At 41.5% G+C, this 22752-nt stretch overlaps 1 protein-coding gene across 7 annotated transcripts in view; it reads right to left on the bottom strand.

Moving 5' to 3' along the window:
• REPS1 (RALBP1 associated Eps domain containing 1) overlaps nucleotides 1-8336 on the bottom strand; it is a 78522-nt gene extending 70186 nt beyond the window's left edge. For 4 of the 7 annotated variants that reach the window (XM_019732764.3, XM_019732765.3, XM_019732769.3 and 1 more), the window contains exon 1: nucleotides 7608-8274. In XM_019732764.3, the coding sequence (XP_019588323.1) occupies nucleotides 7608-7760 (153 nt within the window). In that variant the 5' untranslated portion in view covers nucleotides 7761-8274. Of the gene's footprint in view, nucleotides 1-7607 lie in introns of all 7 variants that reach the window. The other 3 variants (XM_074333638.2, XM_074333637.2, XM_019732768.3) reach the window with 3 other exon arrangements.
• Between the last annotated feature and the right edge of the window lie 14416 nt (nucleotides 8337-22752).

The following is a 22752-nucleotide window of genomic DNA, read 5'->3' as shown; positions in this document are numbered from 1 at the left end:
AAGTCTCCTATTTTTTCTTTTCTTTCTTTTTTTTGCTATTCTAGGTCCTTTGCATTTCCTTATAAATTTCAGGATCAGCTTGACAATTTCTACAAAAAAGTCGACTGGGATTTTGATAGGGATTTTGTTGAATCTGTAGATCAATTTGGGGAGAACTGCCATTTAAGAGTATTCAATCTTGCAATCTTTGAAACAGACTGTTTCTCCATTTATTTAAATCTTTAATTTCAGCAATGTTTTGTAGTATAAACATTTTGGTGTGCCTTTTGTTAAATTTGTTCCTAAATACTTTATTCATTTTGATGCCACTGTGAATATTTTTTTTCTTACTTTCATATTCAGATTGTTTCTCACTACTAAACTGTTAATCTTGCCTCAGTTTATAGAAAAACTAGAAGCCATTAGGCTAGAACAACCCCACCAAATCTAATACCTACTTGCCTCTCTATTTATGTTCTTCCTTTTTCCCTCCTTTTAAAATTAAGGATGGCCCATTTCCTATCACAGAACTGCTCCTCTGTACAGTGAGGGTCGGGACCTTGTTTTCTGGAGGACTTGTCTCCTCTTCTATCTTCCTTCCCTTTCTAATCCTTCCCAAAATCATGCGGCAGTATTTCTTATACTCAAAAAACAAAGACTTCTTTATAAAGCCAGCTATATACCCTCTTTCTAGTTCACGTATCCAAGTCACTTAAATTTTTACCAGTCCATGAAACTGGTTCATCATATTTACTGATGACCTCTAGGTTGCCAAATCCAGTGGCCATATTTCTGCCCATATCTTTTCAACCTCTCAGCCAAACTCAATACAGTTAACTAGCCTTTTCTAGAAACAGTTGCATTACTTAGCATCCATGTCATGAGCCAATATACATTCCAATTTCCCTATAACCATTCTGGCCGTCTTTCTTAGCGTCCTTCTCAGAGGATTCCAATTTATACAATTTAGAAATGTGCAGCATTCCTCAGGGTTCTATTTCTAGCCAAACCTTCCTTACTCTCCATAGCCTTTACCTCAGAGATTTTATCTATTTTCATGACTTGAAATACCATTAACACACTGACAATCTTCATAATTGACATCTCCACACCAAACATCTCTGAGTTCCTCAAGACTCATTGATCCTCTCTGATAGAGGTCTATTTGACAAGCTCACAGGCTTCTGAGAATGTAAGATTGACAAAAGGAAATTCCTGAATTCACCATTACCCCTCTACCTAAACAAAAACAAAAAAACTTAAAAAACCCATTCCTCTCCCAGCCACCCAATAATGGCAACCTCCAGCAACATCCCCGAGTTCTTCCCTCCCCGTTATGTGCCACATCCAATCCATTACCATGTCCTATTTCTACCACCTAAAAATATCTCAAATATGTCCACTCCTTTCCATGACCACTGCCACCGCACTAACGTAAGCCACTGTCTCCTACCTGAACTACTACACACTCACTGGCCAATCTGTTTCTGCTTGCCCCGGTATTCTCTTCTCTATATGGCAAGGTAATCTTTAAAAAATATAATTCAGATGCTGCTGAACAAAAACTTGTCGTACTTTAAAGTCCAAACTCCTTAGCACTGTGTACAAGGCCCTGCAATACGTGGTCCCTGTCATTCCCCCCTCCCGCTCAGAAGGCCCCAGCCTTTTATTTCCTCCAACACATTAAGCTCTTCGCAGCGTTAGTCCCTTCCCTGCTGTTCCCTCTGTGAAACATCTCATTCTCTCTCCCTCACCCTCTGCCCATGTCGCCTCAAACAGGCCTGCCCTTACACCTAAGTAGGTCCCCCCTATAAGTCTCCCATGACTCTCTAGTAACTGCACACAGTTCTTTCCCTTTTTTACATTAGCACAAGTTATAATCCAGGAAGGCAAGGAAAATTTCTGATTTTTCACCACTGCATATACACCCCAAGTATAAATAGTAACCATGAAGAAGTTTTTATTGAAAATATACAAAACTGATTTAAAGAAAGACATATGTTTATTCAGCATTTCACAGGTCTGCCTGCGCTTCCTTAAAACTTGCTTAACATAGAGGTCGGAGGGATGAGCTCGACTAGGTTGGGGGAAGGCCGGCGACCTCAAATTATATGCAAAACTGTTTGTAACTATGTCTTCTAAGCAGATGTCCAGTATGTGTGCCAGACTCTCAAAGGAATCCACAACCCAAGAGGTTAGGAGGAGATACACAATCTAATAAATTCTGGATTCATCATTTAACAAGACAGACTGAAATTCAACATGTAGTCAATTCTTGAAACAAACCGAAGAGATGTAGAATTTTTTTTAAAAGTCTAAGTCCTATAATTCATCAAATCCTAATGAAATTGGATATGTGGAATGCACTTAAATATTTCTGAACCAGATTTCTTACCGTTGTTTCACCAAAAATAAGACCTAGCCGGATAATCAGCTCTAATGTGTCTTTTGGAGCTAAAAATTAATATAAGACCCGGTCTTATTTTACTGTAAGACCGGGTCTTATATAATATAATATAAATATAACATAATATAATACCAGGTCTTATATTAATTTTTGCTCCAAAAGACGCATTAGAGCTGACTGGCCGTCTAGGTCTTATTTTCAGGGAAACATGGTATGGCACTACAGAAAGTCATTAAGTGTTTTTTCTTTCACAAACGGTTATGTTTTTCAACTGTGTATAGGAAAATGTCTAATTAAGGCAAGAGCACTTTCAGTTTCTTATAATTATTTTAGTGATTCAGAAAATACAAATGAAAAAAAAAATCACTCCAGAATAACAAACCTGACATTTATTTGTATTAAGTTTATAACTTTCAATGCATAAATGAGACTCTGCTTCCCTATTTTAATGCTATTACTAATGAATACTTCTTATAATTGAACAAATTTTGAGAAAGACACAATGGTTTATATTTCACTGTTGTCACTCCTCTCTCATTAATGTGTTCTTCAAATATTCTACCAAGATATCAGGAGACAGAATATCAACTCAAATGATCTAAAAGATTTTGTCTAGCCTCATTATAACCTTTAATAAAAGAACAGTACTAGAACATTTATCGAGCTATTATGCATTCAAAGTCTGTATGAAGTTTCAAAACATTTCCCAAAATAGAGGTGTTAAGTAAAAGCTAAGAAAAAATACTTATTAGTGTGGTAAATAGCATACGCTCCCTAATCTTTAAAAAATAAAATAAGTTACTCCTGGAAAAAATTATTTTTAAACGACTGAATATTTTCTTCCTCAACAGACAGCAAAATTCTTCACAATTAAATCCTAGGAGCCAGAATTTTCTCTCCCTAGTCCTACTTTCTGGAGTGGAGCACAATTCTATAAAGCTTTAGCTATTCACTTTGTCTATTGACATACTGTCTCTAAAAACAAACCCTCAAACTCAAAACAGGTTTTAGTATGCTATTCCAAAACAAATGCAATGAACATAACTTAAAATGTTTGACAGTTGTAGTAATGTAAAATTACGTGTTTATGTGCCCATGATACCAACTACAAGAATCTTCCTATTTCTCTTAAGTGGCTGTGTTGCAAGACATCATCATACATAAAACGATTTACTATGTGAAGGAGAAAATCCATATATAACTCTAAACCAAGTAATTTAAAATATCTACTCTTCCTAAGAACTATAGGCAAAACAATCACATGAACTGTGAATCTAAGAAAGAGCTGACGGAGAAGAAAGAAAAAAAGAAATAAAAAACCAAAAGAACAATAAAAAGAAAAAACGAAAGAAAAAAGAGCTGAGAGAGGTGGCAAGGAAAAACGGTAAGGGATCATCACTAACAAGTTATTTAATTTCTCTGCCTATCAAGTTCCTATTTGATAATAATAATATCCATGTCACAGAGCTGTTGCAAGGATCAAACAAATTCTTGCATGAAAACTATTTGCCCAGTAAAAGGAACACAATAGGCACTCAATAAATGCCAGCCAGTTCCTTCTTCCTTCAGTTCTGACCATCCTTTGTTCTCCATACTCATTCCGAGATGACTAAGCCTTCTCACGACTTTTATTAACAAATGCTAAGTACTACCACATCAATCAAAGCCCCGATGTGTATATGCATGCCCACTGTATGAGAAACTGTCCATCCCGTCCCCAAGACACTGAGGTGAGGAAGGCAGAGGAAGAGACCCCAAACACCTGAACTTCACTGTAAGAACCAGCACTCAGGATGGACAAATCTCCACCTGTTTCCAACTATCTCCTGGAGATTTGCATTGCTATCCTAAAATGCCTGAAATCAAACTTATCATTATCTCTTTAAATACAAGGCCCTTTCCCAGCCCCTTTTCTAATTGTAAGTGGGGTCCAAGAGAGAATGATCCTTTCCCTATTCTTCTCTCACCTAAATACCACCAGGTAACCTAGGTCCATCAAGTCTACCTTCATAATCTCTATCTCTAGCCTCATTTTCTCACACGCTGCCACATTTTCTGTCTCGCTGCCACCATAGATTCCAGTTTAGGATTTCTCAATCTCAGCACTATTGCTATTTTGGGCCAGATAATTCTTTGCTGTGGCGGTTGTCCTGTGCATTGCAGGATGTTTCACAGCATCTCTTGCCTTTATCCACCAGATGCCAGAACAGTTTCGTTTCCTCAGTTATGGCAATCAAAATTGTCTTCAGACAGTGCCAAATGCCCTGTGGAGGACAAAATAATCACCCTCTCCATCCCCCCCCCCCCACATTTGAGTATCATGGCTCAGTTCCTCACCACTTCATATATGCACTTAGAGAATCCCCAAATTCGTCTCGTTTTTTCCCTCTAACTCCTGTTCTACTGATCTCCTAAAGGCTTCCTAAAGCACTGCTTTTATGAGTCATTTCTTATATCTACAACTCTGTTACCTTCACAATTAGTTCAGAGCTCTCCACCCAGCCTTGATAATCTAGCCTCAATTAAACATTATCCCACAAATAACAAAGACCTGTTCATCCAGCCCCTCCTTTTCAATTCTACTGCCGGTCACCCTGTTTTGGATGCCCATTAGCTAGCACCCATTCCAGACCATTACGTGAGCCTCCTTCCCCAGCCTCTACTCTCTTCCTCCTTCAAGTCAAAAACTATCAATGAGTCTCCAGTTGCCTACTGAAATATGCAATCTTCCACCTGTTCTTCAGTCTTTCCTAATATGGTCTCTTTCCAACTCTATGTTCTATTATAGCGAAAACATACTCAATCTTCGGCAAAACTTGACTATCTGCTAGTTCTTGAAAAGGCTCCCACACTTTCCACCTTTGGTCTTGTTTTTTCTCTGCCTGAAAGTCCTCGTCACCCCACTGCCCTCCCTCCACACTAATTTAAAGTCCATCTGAATTAAGTCAAGAATTCTTTTCCGATCCTCCTCCTCCCTTGTAGTTCTCCTACAGCATTCACATTCTGCTTTGGCACACACAGGTATTCCTGTAGTTTACAAGGTCCCTGAGAGCTTCTTACTCCTTTTGATGCCCTGCAATACTCAGCCCAGTGCTAGATAGATAATGCAACATTACATGTGAGTTTCCCTAAATGTTTCCCACTTACAAAGCAACGGAAGGCTGTGTTTTCAGACAATCGCAAACTCCCTTAAAGGGAATTAGGGCCCCATTCCCCTTCTGTCTCACATTTTATACCTTAGGCCAAATTTGAAGTAAACTGCCTTCAAGATACCCAAAATGCTATTTAGTATATATTACTGTAAGAGTTCTGCTTCGGGGAGTTCCCACAGCTTTCAACTTGTAACTGAATCCTGAATATTTATGTTATTTAAGCTCTCTCTTTATACAAAAAGGCAATAGAAATTTATTTTTGAATGTTAATAAAAAAAAGCAAAACATGAAAATAACTTGGAAAGGATTAAACATATTTCAAACAAAGGTTAATTAATGCTAATTTGTCCATCCTAAATAATACATTTAAAGTCCTAAAGTCTTCGTGCATCATTAAAAAACGAAAGTCAGTTTATTTTCTCCACCTGACAGACATAAACCAAACTAGAACATGGGAGGCTTCTCCTTAATTTTATGTCCTAAATGACTTGAAGGTTGTATTTTGTTATTTCTATAAAAAGAGCGTGTTCTGACCAGACCAAAGTCATGTGAGGCGAGTATATAGTACCCCACAGGGCCACCACCATTCTTTAGCAGGGTCAGCAAACTACAGGCCCTGTTTTGTATGCCCCTGAGCTAAGAATGGTTTTTACATTTTTAAAGGGTTGTAAAAATAAAGAAGAATATGTAACAAGACTGTATGTGGACGGCAAAGACTGAAAACGTCACTGTTCAGCAGCATGAATTTGAGACTCCTAGTTGTTGGTATGTAAGACATCCAACTCCCCTCTCAAGATTGTGAAAAAGCAATACAAAACATACAAGATTATGCAAAAAGACGGAACTCACTGAACCTGGTCGTAGTTACTGCACAGGTAACTTCTAAAACAGCGGCCTTTGTGGACATTTTTATACTTCACCGATTTTTTGTTAGAAAGAACTTGACTCTCATTCCATAGATGAGCACACTTAGGCTTGAAGAGTGAAAGTGCCTGGCCCAAAGTCACAGTGTTAGTTAACCACACACTGGGGTCAAAGACCCAGGCCTCAAAATTCCTGATTCAGTGCTCTCTGCAGTACCGCACATAATAATTATGCATCTGGCTTTAAGTTTTGGAGGTTTGGATCACGAGCTTCGATCATCATAAAGAGGAAAGCTTAAAACCTGCTTTGGTACGTATTTAGACAAACTCCTATCAGCAGCTATGCATCATTAAACAGAATAACATTAATGCTCACAACATACATTAGATAAGAAATTCTAGGAAACCTTCTATTTTAAAAACAGATGTGATAAAGTTTAAAACTTACTAAGAGTTTGCTCCTCTAGTGCTACAGATTGAGGCAAATGTGCACGTCTGACTTCCAGCTGTCCAATACTTATCTCCCATCCACGTTTCACTAAATGTTATCAAAACTGTAGTTTACATCAGCCACACGTTCTATAGTTAATCACAAGTTCTTTTCAGACATTGCGAATTACTAGCTAGAAGTTCAAATGTTTTAATCTCCCTAAGAATTTAGCTTCTTTAAAAAAACTGCTTGTTCATTACCTAAACCTATAAAACCCAATTAATCGCGTCTCTGGGTTAATTCAAGAATTAAAAAACATTTTACCTATACTGACAACTTTACTACTCTGCTGGATCCGAAGAGCTATGTATATAACAGGACTAGGAATCAAAGACATGTTAACAATCCAAGATTCTGAAGTTGCTCTTCCAGTGTTGAAAAATAGATTCTGAGGGGTAGCCGAGACATACAGGACTTAGTCTCTTCAGCGATAATAAACAGACCTCCGCCCCCACTGTATCAAGGCACGACTTTTGTCCTCTAAGAGCGACCCCCTCCCCCTCGGCCGCGGCGCCAGTACGGGCCGCCCGGGCACCTGCGGCCCCAGCCGAACGCGGTGGAGCCGGGGCAAACCTGCCCACCGCCGGCCCTTCTGGAAACGGCGCCCACTCCCACCCTCCGGAGGCGGGCGGCTGGAGGCCCGAGCGACCGGGAAAAGACCTCCCGGTGGCCGGCAGACCCCCGGACGCAGCGGGAGGCGAGGGCGGCGGCGTTACCTGCAGGACCACATCGTTGGGCAGCTGCGCGGCCCGGAACAGCTCCAGAACCCGCCCGTTGGCCGCCACCTTCTTGGTGCTCTCGATGTCGCAGTAAGAGAAGAGATCCGAGTAGTATTTCTGCTCCGCATCGCTCAGCGTTAAGCCTTCCATCTTCCCCGCCGGCTCACGGCCGCCTCGCCCCGCATGCAACACCCGCGGCCCGGCCCCACACGACAGCGGGGGCTGCACGCGGCCCGGCTTTCTTCTCGCCCCCCGAAGCGGCCGGGAGCCCCAGCCCCGGCCTCACGCGCGCGGGGAGCGCCGGAGCAACAGGGCCCGGAGGTCGCGAGGAGGGGGCCGGGCTGGGCTCGGCGCGCCGCCGCTGGCGAGGCCCCGCGCAGTCCCCGGCTCGGCGCGGCGCGCGGCTCCGGCTCGGCGGCCGCGGGGAGGGCGCGGGGAAGGAGGCGGGGGCCGCGGCGGCGCGAGGCACGGGTGGACTCTGCCACCGCCCCCGCCGCGGGTTCGAGTCTTCCCGGCTCCCCGCCGCTTCCCCCTAGACTTTCCGCCTCAGCGTCCCCTTCCGTTCACGCCCCCGGAGCGGCAGCACTTCCCGGAAAGTTGTGGGGCTTCGAGTCTAAAGTTTCGGGGGCTCTGGGCTGAGCGCGGCCGCCGCTCCGCCTCCCTCCGCCGCCATTTACTGCGCCCGGCCCGGCCCCCGACGCTCCCGCAGCAATACTGACAGCGGTGGCCGCGCTCCAGACCCGGATGTGAGGCCGGGAGGAGAGAGCGCGAGAGGGAGAGAGAAACACCCACCGGGCTGGCTCGACCGCTCCCGGGAGAGGGGGGGCCGCAGCGCCCCCTTGTGGTCGGAGCCCCGCGGCGGCTGGCTGACCGGCCGGCAGCGCGGGGCTGCCAGACCTGGGACCCCCCCAGAAGCCTGGAGCAGGGGGGACCCGCGTACAGCTCATTAAGACCAGGAGAACTTAGAGATACAGGTCGCAGGGTACATACTTTCGAAGCTTCTGGCACTTAGCGTTGAATAAACACTGGATTAAAGGGAACATTGTTCGGGTTATTATTGTATCCCTTCGTACCTTGCTGATGTCAGATGTTTCTGAGAATCAAGTCAGTATTTCTATGTGCTCGGAAGGGCTTTGAATAGCCAATCACTTCGGGAACTCTCCTCACATAGACACGAACACTGAAACTTCACTCCCACTCTTGTTCCGAGCCATGTTTACCTGAGAAACAAAACTTGCTGAATAGACGGAAACACTGGCAAGTTTTCTTCTTTGTACAAGGTCGTTCTGGTCACCAGGAACTTAGTGCTATAAGTTTATACCACGCACTCTACGAACCCGTGTAGCCCCTCGGCCGACCCCAGGGCCCCTGCGCCTCTAATTCATGGCACCGTTCTAATGAGAGGGTTATTCTTAAAATAGCTCCAGCAGAATATCTGGAGTTTCTGTGAAACAAAGACGAGGTATTTCAAAAACAGCAGCGAAGGCAGAATTCTACAGACTGTTCAGTTTTGTTTTTATTTTGTCTTCTACGTGTTGCTCCCCAGAATGCTGATCCTACAAATGACCCATGGGAGCAAATTATTACAGGTTCACAAGCCTTTATGTGGAATTACAAAATTCAAAAAAACACTGAACACCCGGAGCTTTTTTGGAACACCTTCGCAGCAAAACCAGACCTGCCTCTCATTTGGAAGCAAAATCTTAAGTCACTTGAGGCTATTTATTCATAGTCTTTATATATGCCACATAGTGTCGATATTTATTCATTTTACTCTAGACCTTAACAGAATGGACAATTATGCACAATTATAGATACTGGATTTCTTTTCTATTCTTTTAAAAAAGATGAGGGACTGTGGAGGTGTAAACATTTTCTAACTGGAATAGTAGCATTTTATATAGATACAAATGTAATATGCCATTAAGCTCAAATTTCCCGCTCTTTGAAACGTTCAATTTGCCAGAAGACACCTCACATACCCTTAACAGGGCGCCTGCGGTTTGTGATCAGAGCCCCACCAACCGTCTGTCTTCCGATGGTGTCCATGGGCGAACACAGTGGGGGTAGGAATCGGCCCACAATAGCCTTCAGCATCGTTTTCTCCACCGCTTTCCTACGCTTGTCCTCTCACATGGCTCAGGTCCCTGTTCATACATCACTCCTCAGAGAGACCTTCCCGCAACTCCTGATCTAAAATAGTCCTATCATCGCACGTTATTCCCTTATCCGAATTATTTTTCTTTATAACACTCTATTACCTGACATTAAACTATATGTCTGTTTATGTTTTTACACCTAATAATCATTCGGTACTTGTTATCTTTAAGGCACTGTTCTAAAACTTTACACTAATTACCACATTAATTACAACAACCCTACTAAGTAGGCACTATTAGTATTTTTATTTGACAGGAAACTGAGGCACAATGGGTTAAGTAACTTATCAGTCACATTGTTATTAAGTGTCTGGACCTGGGATTCAAAATCCAGACAGTCTCAACTCCGAAGTTGCTATTCTATAATGCCTTTCTTACTTGTTTATTAAGTCTCCCCCAGCTACCATCCTGCATTTACCAGAAAATACGCGTTAATTGCCAGAGCTCCAAGGCCTAGTAGGGGGCACATAGTGCTCATCAAGAATGATTTGTTGAATGAATAAATGAACAAATGATGTGATGAGCCAGTCAATACCGGAATCTCCTAGTTTGGCTCCCTTAATTCAAGCAACCTCTAGCTCTACTCCTCTGTAGTGACCTAAAATAATTACAGGATTGCTTCACTTTCAAGTTCTGGGATTCTGAGTCCATAATGAACTATCCTTTTATTCTTGCCTCCCATTCCTCAAATAAGCCTGCTCATTATAACCTTGTTTCTTCTCTCTCAACACATATTCCATGTATTCGAAAACACACTTTGAGCCTCTTGTGCCAGCGTAAAGCAAACTGCATGACCTTCTCCTCAGAGATCACCCACTCTAGGGACCTTATTGTCAGCCATGCCAAGAACTGCTCTGCAGCACCCTGGATGTCCTCACGCACTGTCCTTCCCACACCCTTTGCCCAGTGCTAACACTGTATTGGCCAAAACCTGAGTGTGACAGGATGTCGATGGGGACTGTTCCTGTGGTCCTGTTTTTCTGTGAGGCTTTCCTAATGGAATAGGACATGCAGCAGACGTTCTCTTGTTGACGACCAAGACCAAGAGGAGAACAAAAACTCAAAAGTGCCACAAGTTCTAAAGAAAATGAAGTCAGACCCCTTCCCCCAAGGGCTAACTGAGAAGCAAGCATATCTGCCCTCTAGCCAGTGGAAAGACCCACTCCCCGGGGCTGGGGAGGAGTCCTGCGCGGCAGTGCTTGTGAGGAGCACAGTGTCTGTGTGAGAGCCCCCCCAAACAAACGCATACTCCCATGGAAGAGGGAGCTCAAAAAACCAGGGAGGCCTACATGAGGGGGAGACCTTCTCGGTCCTCAGCTGGATACTAGGCGGGCTTGGTGCTGGAGGGTTTGACAGTTTCACAAACGAAAGAGATTTTTCTCTGGATCTGTCACTTAAATTTGTATTTCCAGGTATGAAGGCAAAGAAATGATTGAACACGTGGGCTATTTGAGGTCAAGACTATTTTCTTTCCTTTATATTTCTAGACATATCAATTTTAAAAAGTGACATCATAAAAAGCTATTTTAGAATAGATGGTCTATAGTATATGGCTACACATTTAAATATGTTGATTGTCAGGTAAGATCAAACAGTTGGTTACTGCCATCAAATAACAACTGTTTTTTAATTGGAAATCTCTAAGTTTTCAAAATAAATTACGTACAGTAACATGTATTGTTTCTGGTATACAGTTCTATGAGTTTTGACAAATGCATACAGTGACATAACCACCACCAAAATCAGGATGCAGAACCATTCTGTGAACCCCCAAATTCCTTTATGCTGCCCCTTTGTACTAACTCTGCCTTCTACTCTCAGCCCCTGGCAACCTCTGATTTGTTTTCTTTCTATACTTTTGCCTTTTCCAGAATGTCATGTAAATGTAATCATGTGGTATGTAGCCTTTAGAATCTGAATTTTTTCCACACATATATATATAATGCACCTGAGATTCCTCCATGTTCTTGCTTTTACAATGAATCACTTTTTATCAATAAATAATATAATATTATATGGATAATGAGAGTTTTTTCATCCATTCACTAGTTGAAGGACATTTGGGTTGTTTCCAATTTGGGATGATTATTAATAAAGACACTGTAAGCACATGTACAGGTTTTTGTTTGAGCTTAAGTCTTCATTTGGTGTGGGGGGGGGCGAGATAAATATCTAGGAGTGAGATTGTTGGATCATATGGTCGGTATATGTTGAAACTGCCAAACTGTTTTGTGAAATGGCTGTACCATTTTGGGTTCCCACCAGCAATGTATAGCATTTTAGTTTCTCTACATCCTCACAAACCATTCTGATGCCATTGTCATGGGTGTGTAGTGTTATCTCCTTGTGATTAATTTGTATTTCCCCAATGACAAATGATAGGGAGCATCTTTTCATGTACATATTTGCCATCTGAATATCTTCTTTGGTGAATTGTCTATTCAAAACTTTTCCCATTTTTTATTGGGTTGTTTATTTTCTTATTGTTGAGTTTCAAAAATTCTTTATGCATTTTGTGATACAAGCCCTTGTCAGAAACATGATTTGCAGGTATTTCCCGCAGACTGTGGCTTTCCATTTTATTCACTTAGCAGTGTCTTTTGCAGAACAGAATTGTTAAAATTTGGATTAAGTCCAACTCAGAGGTGGCCCTAGAAGACATTTGCGAGAGGAAATCCATTGGAAAGAGCTTCAGTTAGTGTACCTGGTCATTCACTACTTGTAAGAGAGATGGCCCAAGATAAGACTAGACATTAAACCCATGGAGAATGACAAGCAGTTGGGCTGGTAGGGTGGGAGCTTGGAAGATTAAGGAGGAGGAGTTCTGGAGGAAAGCATGTGATTGAACCTATGGGATGAGGGATGAAGTGTGAATATCTTTATGCTGAGTGTTCACATCTACCAGAAAGCTTCCACTATGGAGGAAGCACAAGACAACCAAGTAGACAAAATGACCTGGTCGGTTGATGCTAGGCAGCCGCTGCGATCAACCGCCCTAGGGTTGGCACATTGACTCCAGAACTGAATAGCTATCATGGCAGCAATGGGAGGTATGCATGTGCCCCACATTATGAATTTCCATGTACTAAGGCCAAATGTTCAACCTTCCAGCAACCAGTGAGTTCAGCTCTGCTCAGCTTGGTGTCAGCTCAACACCAAATTGAGATTCTGATGCAGCATCATCCCTCAAGGAGACCAATCATGGTAAGTTGATTTATCTGTACTGGAGACAAACATATTCTGGGCATAAGTTTGCTTTCCTCTCCACAGGGTCTCAGCCAACACCACTATCTCAGGGGCTAAGAGCAATTTGATCATTAACCTGGAATCTGCATAATATCACTTCAGACCAAGAGACCCACTTTACAGCAATAGAAGTACATTAGTGGACACATGACCACAGGATCCACTGGACATCTCACAAATCACATCACCCAGAAGCTGCTGACCTCAGAGAGTATAGAATGGCCTTTTGAAGGTGCAGCTGATGTGTCAGCTTGGAGATGATAGTCTATGAATATGGGTCCCCATATTCCAGGATGTAGTATGCACCCTAAAGTAACTACCCTATATACTACTGTGTCCCCAGTAAGTAGAGTCTAGGGGACAGGAAACCAAGGGAAGGAAATAAAACTGGCTTTGCCCTCAGTGACCCAGTTGGGGTCTGTACCCTCAATTGTACCCTCAATTCTAAGTTTTGAGTATCTGGAGGTCCTGGTATTCAAAGAGGAGTGCGTCCACTAAAATGTTTATTATTGGTCCCATTAAACAAAGCTACAAATGCTGTCCTGTCATTCAAGGCTCCTACAATGGATTAGTAGAAAACAAAAGAATCCACATATTTGTACTGGAGGATAATGGAAACCACTGATCAGGAGGAAATAGTACTTATTTTTCACAATCGAGGCAGGAAAGAATGTTTTCCATGTCCCTTGGTTCTTCCCTGTTCAGTGTTGATGGTAAATGGACAAGTGTAACTGCCACGGTGTGAGAGGGCATGGTGACAAGGGACTCTGCACTGAGGGATGACGGTCTGTGCTGCTCACAAGGTAAGTCACGTGGAGCAGCGGAGCTGTTAGCTGGGGGTGAGTGGACATTCGACTTCTCATTACTCCTCTCTATTTCTCATTCTACTAGAAAGGAGACAATGAGTATCAGACATGGCCTTGAAATGAGCTACAACTAACAGGTCATCCACTAACTGTCCTCTTGTACAATTTTCCAGAAAATGAGACCCATCAGAGTCCTCAGGAAGTTGTTCCCATATAGGGTAAATAAATGAAGGAAGTGTATCTGAGTGGTTGAGTATGGACGTGGTGGTTGCTGTGGTATGCTACCCAAATTATGCCCCTTCCCCCCTGAACCTCAGGACTGAGGCACCCATTCTTTCAGCTGTTAGGATTGTCGAAATGTCAGGGGCTCACAGCTGAATCCCTCCACAGGAATTGCCCTTGGGAGAAGGAAGTTGCCTCATCCCAGGTTACATTACATCCCTGCCCTGGGAAGAGCCTCAATCCAATGACTATTCAGTGGATATAGGACTCTGAAGGTCCTTGTACTGTTTTGGGAACTTTGAAGAGCCATCTCACCTCCAGACCTTTTCCAGGGATTGGTTGGAAATTGGTTACCATATTGTAATTTTCCCTCTGCCCAATTATGCGCTTTCTTCACTTCCCTATGGTATTGTTTCTGACAATAGTTATCAATGAACTTTCTGTACCCAAATCTTCACTTCAGCATGTTTTCTGGGGAACCCAACCTACACTACCCACACACTTCTGCTCCTATTAAGTTGAGGTAGTGCTTACCAACCTGTTGCACTTATTGTAATTGTTATATTGGATTAAATATTACATAAACAAATTAATTATGAAAACAGAAAGAGGGTTTTTGTTTTATGAAAACCAACAATGATGCCTTGGGAAGACGTGATAATAGCAAATTGCTTAGAAAGGTTGCTGTTGAATTAGCTATGGGTGTTGAGCACACAGTGTATTCACTGTGGGCTTCTTGATTGATTGATGTAGAGTTTGGAATGAAATATATTATCTGTGATCAAAATTTATTTTGTTTCACTTTTAATTTTTGAGAGACCTCTATTATTTTTGTAGAAATATATACACTCATTGTACAAACACAAAGTAATTCAGAAAAGAATAAAGAAAAAATTAAAATTACCTGGAATCCTGCCATCCATAGCAACCTCTATTAACATTTAGGTGAATATTCTTCTGACAACATTTGTTTAAAATACACCAAAGGATAGGCATATGATATCAAATAAAGGGGTGGAATACACACACACACACGTACGTATATACACATATTACATTATATATTATATATAAATTACTACATATCATATTAAATATATCAAAGAAATGGATGTACTACATATATTACTATATATTACTACATCTTATACACATATACTGACATGTATCTATCTATCTACCTATAATCCATCCATTTATTTGATATTGTATGCCTATTCCTTTGTAATATCTTTTGTAGCAGGTATTTTTCACTCATCTACAGATTGTACTTGTAAAGGAGTTGTGTTTTTTTAATTTAAAAACTTTTTTTGTTGGCTTATAACATTATTTTAGTTTCAGGTATACAACATAATAATTTGACATTTGTATATATTGCAACATGATCACCATAGTAAGTCTAGTTAACATCTATCACTATGCATGGTTACAATTTTTTTTCTTGTGATGAGAACTTTTAAAATCTACTTTCTTAGCAACTTCCAAATATGCAACTTAATATGAATCTTATTTCTTTTCCTCTTTTGGAGACATCATAAATGATATAATCAGATTAACTTTTTAAAAAATGTATCCTCCAGAAACAATCTTATACTATATTACCAATAGGATCTATTTTCATTACCTAACTCAGAAAGAATCGTAAAATTATTCTTTGGTGGAAATTACAGTTGTAAATCAGGGGTTTAATAATGAGGTAGAAAATGCTCGGTAAATTTAAGATCTCATGAGATAGCATGACATTCATCAGGAGAAAAGGCATAGAAATCTAAACAAAATTGTTGGCATAGCAAAAGTAAATAAACTCTTTATACAAATAGAATTCTCAGGAGAGAATTAACCCAAATGAAAAGCACTATTTTCTAAAAAATAAAAAAATCAAACCAACAAATATTCATTATTTACATTATGAAAGGCAGTTTTTCCTCTAAATTTCCTTTGTACACATTCTCAATTTAGTGTGCTTTCAATATTCTGAAATTTTAACATGGAAAAAGTAAAATGATTTCCCTGTTCTTTATTATACCGAAGCATGCAGAGATAAAAAAAAAAAAAAAATGCAAAATGCACATTGTTTGCCATTGGTAGTTTTTTTTTAAAACAAAAACTTTGCATTTGGGTAGGGTCATCGCCAAACACTTCAACTTTTTAAATTATTAATTTAACCAAAATAAAACAAAGTGATCTGTCCTTTATTCTATGTGTACAACCTCCACAAGTATCTGTTACCTCCCCATCACCCAGCCATGAACATATTTTAGTGTCAGGGTTCCATAAGCTTTCATGGTGCTTAAGAGCTAGAGGTTTTCTGCTTTGTGAAGTATTTTTACATTGTAATCCTATGTCATGCTTTGCTGTTGTCAATGTTTCATTTTCCAAGGATGCTTAGAGGTTATCTCTGTGTGATCTTAAAAACTAAAAAATGTGAAAGGTGAAAATGAATATAAATCATGATGGCTATTGGAACAGGAAGGTATCAAGTTGTAATGGAAACACAATAGTCCTAGTTTGAGGTCAAATAGACTTCGGTTTAAAGCCTGATTCTGGCAATTATTAGCTGGAATTATTAGCTGGGTAATCTAGAGCAAGTTTAACCTCTCAGCTTCTGTGCCCTCTTCTGTAAAATGGGATGCATTATTTGGCCAGTATTAGAACAAGAGAGAATGAATAATGAATATAAAAGGTTGCATTTAATTGGTGTTTAACAACTGGAAGCTATTATCAATGACAAACACGATCAATTAAAATCTAGATTGTTTATATTTGTTCTTGCTCTTTATTCAAATAGTTCAAACAACCAGGGAGGATATCCTTTAAGTTATACATAATTATTTTAAAACATATCATTAGCAGTTATCACATCCATTTCCTCCTCATCTTTAAGTTGTTACTATACTGTAAACCCTCTAGACAAAGAAAGCCTGATGTGTATCTAGTGATTTGGGTACATTTGGTGCTTAACATCAACTTACTTCTTTTTAAAATATAATGATTTCTATACAGGTATGTAAGTAGTGGGATCAAAAACATTTTAAACACTGTAAGTGGCTTTTTAATTTTCTCTAATGAATACAATCTTCCTCAGTTGCAGCATGGGGTTGAACTTAATTTCGTCAGTTATCGCAGGATCTTTCTGTGACAGTGTGTAATCATGTGAGTAATTCAGTCTCTCACTTAAATACTACCCTTTCTTATTTCTTCTTCTTCACCCTAATCTTCTTCCAGATGTCATGGGGGGGTGGTTATTGGGGTGGGGGTGGATATAACTTACATGATTTCTTGACTGTGAGAGAGCAGGGGCCTCCAATCTACAGACTGAAGGCCTTGTGCGGTGCTCTGGTTTCACAGCAAGATGGATGGTGTGGCCTGGTCTCCAAGTCTATGTTGAGGTATCCTCAGAGTTAGCTGGTCCAGTCCGACCTTTTAGGACATTGGGCTGGTATCACAAAGTTCCTTGTAGCCTTTAACCTCTAATCATTAAGTCTCTGCATTTAGTGGCCTCTATCGTTCACCAACCCTCTCATTAGTTCCACTGGGCCATACAGAAATTTGCAGGGTGGTGGGGGGTGAAATGAGACTTTGGTCTAGGCAGGTGGTTTGGTTATCTATTGCTGCATAACATATTCCCAAAATTTGAGTGGCACAAAACATGATTTTTTAGTTCAGGGGTTTGGGCAGGGCTTAACTAGGCAGTTATCTCTTGTGGTATCCTATATGTGCAGTCATTTAAAGGCTCGAACTGGCTGGATGTCCAAGATGAGTCACTCACATGGGAGCCACTAATGCTGGGTGTCATCTGGGAACTCTTCTGAGCTATCCCCTAGAGTATCTCAAAGCATCTCCATTTGCTTGGGTTTTTTACAGCATGGCGACTGGCTTTTAAGAGAGAACATCTGAAAAGCAAGCATTCCAAGAGATCAAGGCAGAAGTCATGTAGCATCATTTCAATGCATTCTATTGATTACAGGCGAGTTACGAAGGCCAGCTCAGAGTTAATGAGAGGAGGACTATATCCCACCTCTTGATAGAAGTGCTTTTCATTACAATGAATAAACCATGTAAAATGAGTTGCCGTTTAAAACCATATATACTATAACTGACAAAAATGAGTGTAACTAACCAGGAGATTTACTTTAGTTTGGGTTTCTCTTTATCAATCAATCTCGCATCTTTCTGTTGTTGGCATTGTACTAGTGCCACTTCCCTATCAAGATTACATTTATGTCTCCAAATTAACTATTTATCATGGGAATGATTCGTCTATAAAACTTTTGATATTTTGGGGTGGTGTTTCTTTGCCAACTTTATCATTTTCTTCCTAGATTATTGGCCTATTCAGAGTTTCTTTTTCTTGTTGAATAAATTTTTGTCTCAGATATTTATCCATTGCATTGAGATTTTAAAATTGAAATCAATCTTTTTGTTTTTTTATTTGTTTGTTTGTTTTCAGCATTTTAAATTAGTTTTAGGTACACAAACAATGTAATAATTAGACATTTATCATTTATATCCCTCACATAGTGACAACCCCCCTCCCCCACCCACTACCCCTCTGACATCACACACAGCCATTACATTTCCACTGCCTCTATTCCTAATACTGTACTCTGCTTCTTGTAAGTATGTTTACATATATACAATTATAGTTGACATTAATTGTTCAACTTCAGCTTCAGGTGTACAGTGCAGTGATCAGGCAGACATCAATCTTTTTTTAATGTGCCTTATGTAACCATTTTAAAGGCAGGTCATAATTAAATTTCAAGGTAGAAAATAAGTTTAACTACTTTTTTGGATTGTTTAAAAATAGATTTACACTCTTTAATTATTATTTTTTTTAAATTCTCATTATGAAAATGTACTACTTGGACAGTAGCAAAGCTGGCCTTACCAAGATAAGTTATTTCAGCAAAGAACTATAAAATTAACTGTGGGCTACTTTCTGCAGCATGTAATAAAGAAACTCATAAAGGTCAGTCCAAAAATCTTGTGGAGGAGACAAATATACACTATATACACTACTTATTTCTTTTCCGTCCCCTGTGTTGTACTTTATAACTATGACCTGCCCACCCCCACTCTCCACCTCTGCGTTCCAGCTTGCCTTTATTCCTGGTTTAGGGATGTCTGGGTCTCCTCTAATGATCCCCTTTTATGAGAATATTTTGCAGTAGTTTGTGAACTTTTAGACTGCTTACTATGCAAGACTTGTCTTCCCTTGCTTGTCTGTACAAAAAGATGGAATGAAAGCATTTCACCTCACTTCCAGGGAGGATTTGGAGTTAAGCTCTCCCTTCTCCCAAGGAGAGCTAAAGTTTCTGTTTCTAATTAACAAATCAATTTCTAAATGATCAGAGTCTATTGTGAAAATGCCCCCAGGAGAAGAAGGCAACATGGAGACAAAGCTTCTGAGAGAAACGAGAAGTAGGGAAGGAGGGGTTTTCCAACGAGCGGGGCTTACCAGAGGGCGCCTTGGGAGCTGGGGTGTCAATCTAGAGAAGCAGCCTAGAAGGCTTTGGGCCACTGCTCCAGAAAAGCAGGGTAAGCAGACCTCAGAAAGGGAAACCAAGAAGCTCACTGTTTGAGGTTCCAATAGTCACAAGTCTCAGAACCCCCAATTTCAACAGAGAAGTGCCTTGCCTAGACACAGGGACCTCCCTGCCCTCATCCAATACTGCCTGGCACAGCCAAGCCCATCCAGGCTTAGTACCCGTGTGATTACTCAAGTGGACCACTCCCCTCCTCCATCTCGCAATGACCTAGAATCGCCATACATCCTAAAGCAAAGGGCAAGGCCTCTACTCTTAGTTGGGATGCAGAGGGGAAGTTCTCCCACACTTGATTAAGAGCTAAACCAAAGAAGTTTAAAATCGGCCTGTGCTAAAATAATAACTGACTTCCCTGTTACCGGTTTGCTTTCCCCCAGGCCATTTAAGCTCTGCTCATCCATACACGCATTTGCCGCCAATACTTCTTCAGTCCCCATAGTAAGCCATCAGAGGAAAACTACATGTAAATGTCTGATATTCTAAAAAATGTTCAGGAACACTATTCCTTTCCCTCCCTTTATGCACCCCTCTACCACATTCGATCCTGCCTTTTCTTATATTATCTGCCTTTTCTCTGAACTCAACCTTGATCCTAGACCCCTAGATTTGGTTCTTATACTTTCGGCTCTTTGGAATTTGTCTATCTTGTGTGATTTTGTCTTTTCCTGGTCTTACAGCTTCAGTGTCTCCTACCTACGTGGAGCCCAGCCCAACGGCTGCCAGTGCCCTAATAAGGCAGTGTTCTCCTTTCCCCTCGCCAGACAGAAGGGGGAGAGTCACACCCTAGTCCTCAGCCTTAGGACTGCCCTCTTCTAGTTAAACCTGCCTGTAAGGGCGACCTGTCAAGGTCCTTAGAGTTACCACACAAATTAGTTTCCTGAACAATACTAGCTTTATGGCAATTTCAGAGGAAGAACTTTTTGTATTCAGCTCTAAAGATGAAAAACTAGACCCCATATCAGCTGATGTGCCAGGTAACGATGAGAGCTCAGACTTGTGGATTTCAGACACACCTTGACTTGTCCTCTTGAGTACCTGATATGGTTTGCAAGGGATCCTTTTACAAGTCCTGGAATGTCTCATCCAGCTGATGGAAAGGAGACACAGAGGGTTCCTACACACTCACACAAGGTTAAATTATAGATTAATTTCTATATAGCTAAATAGAAAATTGGGTTACGATATCTGTGCAAGATCAGAAATTCTGCTGGGAGAGCATGGCAATTTCCTTCAGCTTCTTGAGTCCCTACAAAATGCAAGTTAGCACAACGGATATGGCACCCACTTTCTTATCTTGAAACTAGGCTGCAACGCACACATCCTACCCACTAATTCCAGAACAGACTGCCTGGCCTAACCCTAGACAAGATGACTCCAAAGCCCGGACAAACAAGGTCCATCATTTAATCACATTGTACATAATAACAATGATTACTATTCATTGAATGATTGCTTTGGGCTAGGTAAGTCTTACCATTACTCTATAAAGAAAGTGTTACTATTCCCATTTTATATTTGAGGGATTTGAGTGTTAGAGAGATTGGCCGGGGAGAGAAGAAGGTACAGGGTGTATGCCGAGCACACAGAAAGTGTTAATTAAATATTCACAGAATAAAACTACTCTCCACCTCATCCCCACACTACACCATAGACCACATGCAGGAAGAGGATATGGTTCAATGTGACTGATTCATGGTTTTCACAGCCGGTTTTGGGTGGTAGAGGCCAAGTGGTAGAAGGTTTACAATAGCGTGGTGAAACGTGCATAATACTTGCTTTCGTACACACTCAGAGAGGAGACACTGAAGGCTTTGAGCAGGGGTGTAACATGATGGAAGCTGTGCTTTCAGAGAATGATGCTGGCAGTAGGTGACGAATAGCCCAGAGCAGGGCATCTCAGGCTTGAATGTAATGCAGACTCTGGGTAAGTATGTGATTCTGCATTTCTAACAAGCTCTCTGCCTTAGAGACTGACCCAGGGAGGCTGGATGGCTTGGGAATCTGAGAATCCCACAGAGAGAAAAACTGGAGGGGCAGGCCAGAGGGAAAGTGAGAAGTTAAGAGCTGAGAGGACTTTCTTTGTTCAGAGCCTCAGGACAGGAAAAGGAGTGAGAGAAGGAAGAAATGGCAATAGGAGAAGCTTCAAGATAGTTCTTTGTCCATCCTGTGATACAGGAAAGGGACTGAGCTTATGCACTGTTCTGCTCCTTCCCAACCTTTTAGTGTATAAGCAAGCATTTTCCAGTTGTCCCCCTCCTCTCCCGCAGCTGATGAAAGGACATTGAGTCTGTATGACTCTAGCTTCTCCCAGAGTCCACTCCAAAGGGGAGGTTGCCCATCAGCATGGCGGTATTCACCAATGTCCCACTGAGAGCCTTTGGGTGTACAGGTTGGAGGTCTCACCCATGATTCCCTATGCCTGGGCCCTGGCTCCCTGCTCTTAGTCTCTCCATCGCCAGTCCTGGATGCAGTGGCAAGATCTTCTGTTCCTGCCTCTGGTCCAGAGTATAGTGAGGGGATGCGGTGGAGATCAGCTCTGTTCTGTAAATGTTTGTTTAGTGCTTTCTGTGTGCTAGGCAGACAGCCTTGTACCAAAGCTGGATGTTCTCTCTCAGGCCTGAAACCTTCGGATCAGAGCTCCAGCTCTGAATGGCTTCAGCTGTGCTTGTTTTGGACTCAGCCTTAGAATAGCACTTCCTTCCCAAAAGACTGTGATGGCCCCTGTTTCCTGCTCTCCCCTGCCTCCTGCTTATTCCCTGGAATCTACTGTGAGCCTTCAGCCTCTCCCTGATCTCCAGCAGCCTCCATTTCAAGTAGGTGGTGCACTTGAGTCACCGACTCGCCCTTTTTGGGTAATGGTCCCTAACCCTGGGGATTGGTGACAGCACCAAGTGCTACGGAGAGCTGCAAGACAGTCAGGACTGGGAAACAGTCAGGACTGGGAACCGGTTGTTAAGTTTGCCTATTGGGAGTCATGTATGTGACCTGAGACTAGAGAGGGTAGCTTTAGGAAAAAGTGAAGACAGAAGCTAGATTACAAGTAGTGCAATAAATGGTGCCTGGTGAGAAATAGAAGCAACTAATTTAAAGTGTTCTTTGAAGAAATTTGTGGGGTTAAAGAGAAAGCAGAAACTCAAGCCAGCAGCAGGATTGAGGGAAG

Source organism: Rhinolophus sinicus, chromosome 2 (assembly GCF_057876585.1).
Source record: "Rhinolophus sinicus isolate RSI-liver-muscle chromosome 2, RSI-T2T, whole genome shotgun sequence".
Taxonomy (NCBI): domain Eukaryota; kingdom Metazoa; phylum Chordata; class Mammalia; order Chiroptera; family Rhinolophidae; genus Rhinolophus; species Rhinolophus sinicus.
The sequence above is the reverse complement of the archived record's forward strand: the minus strand, read 5'-3'. Positions and strand labels throughout refer to the sequence as shown.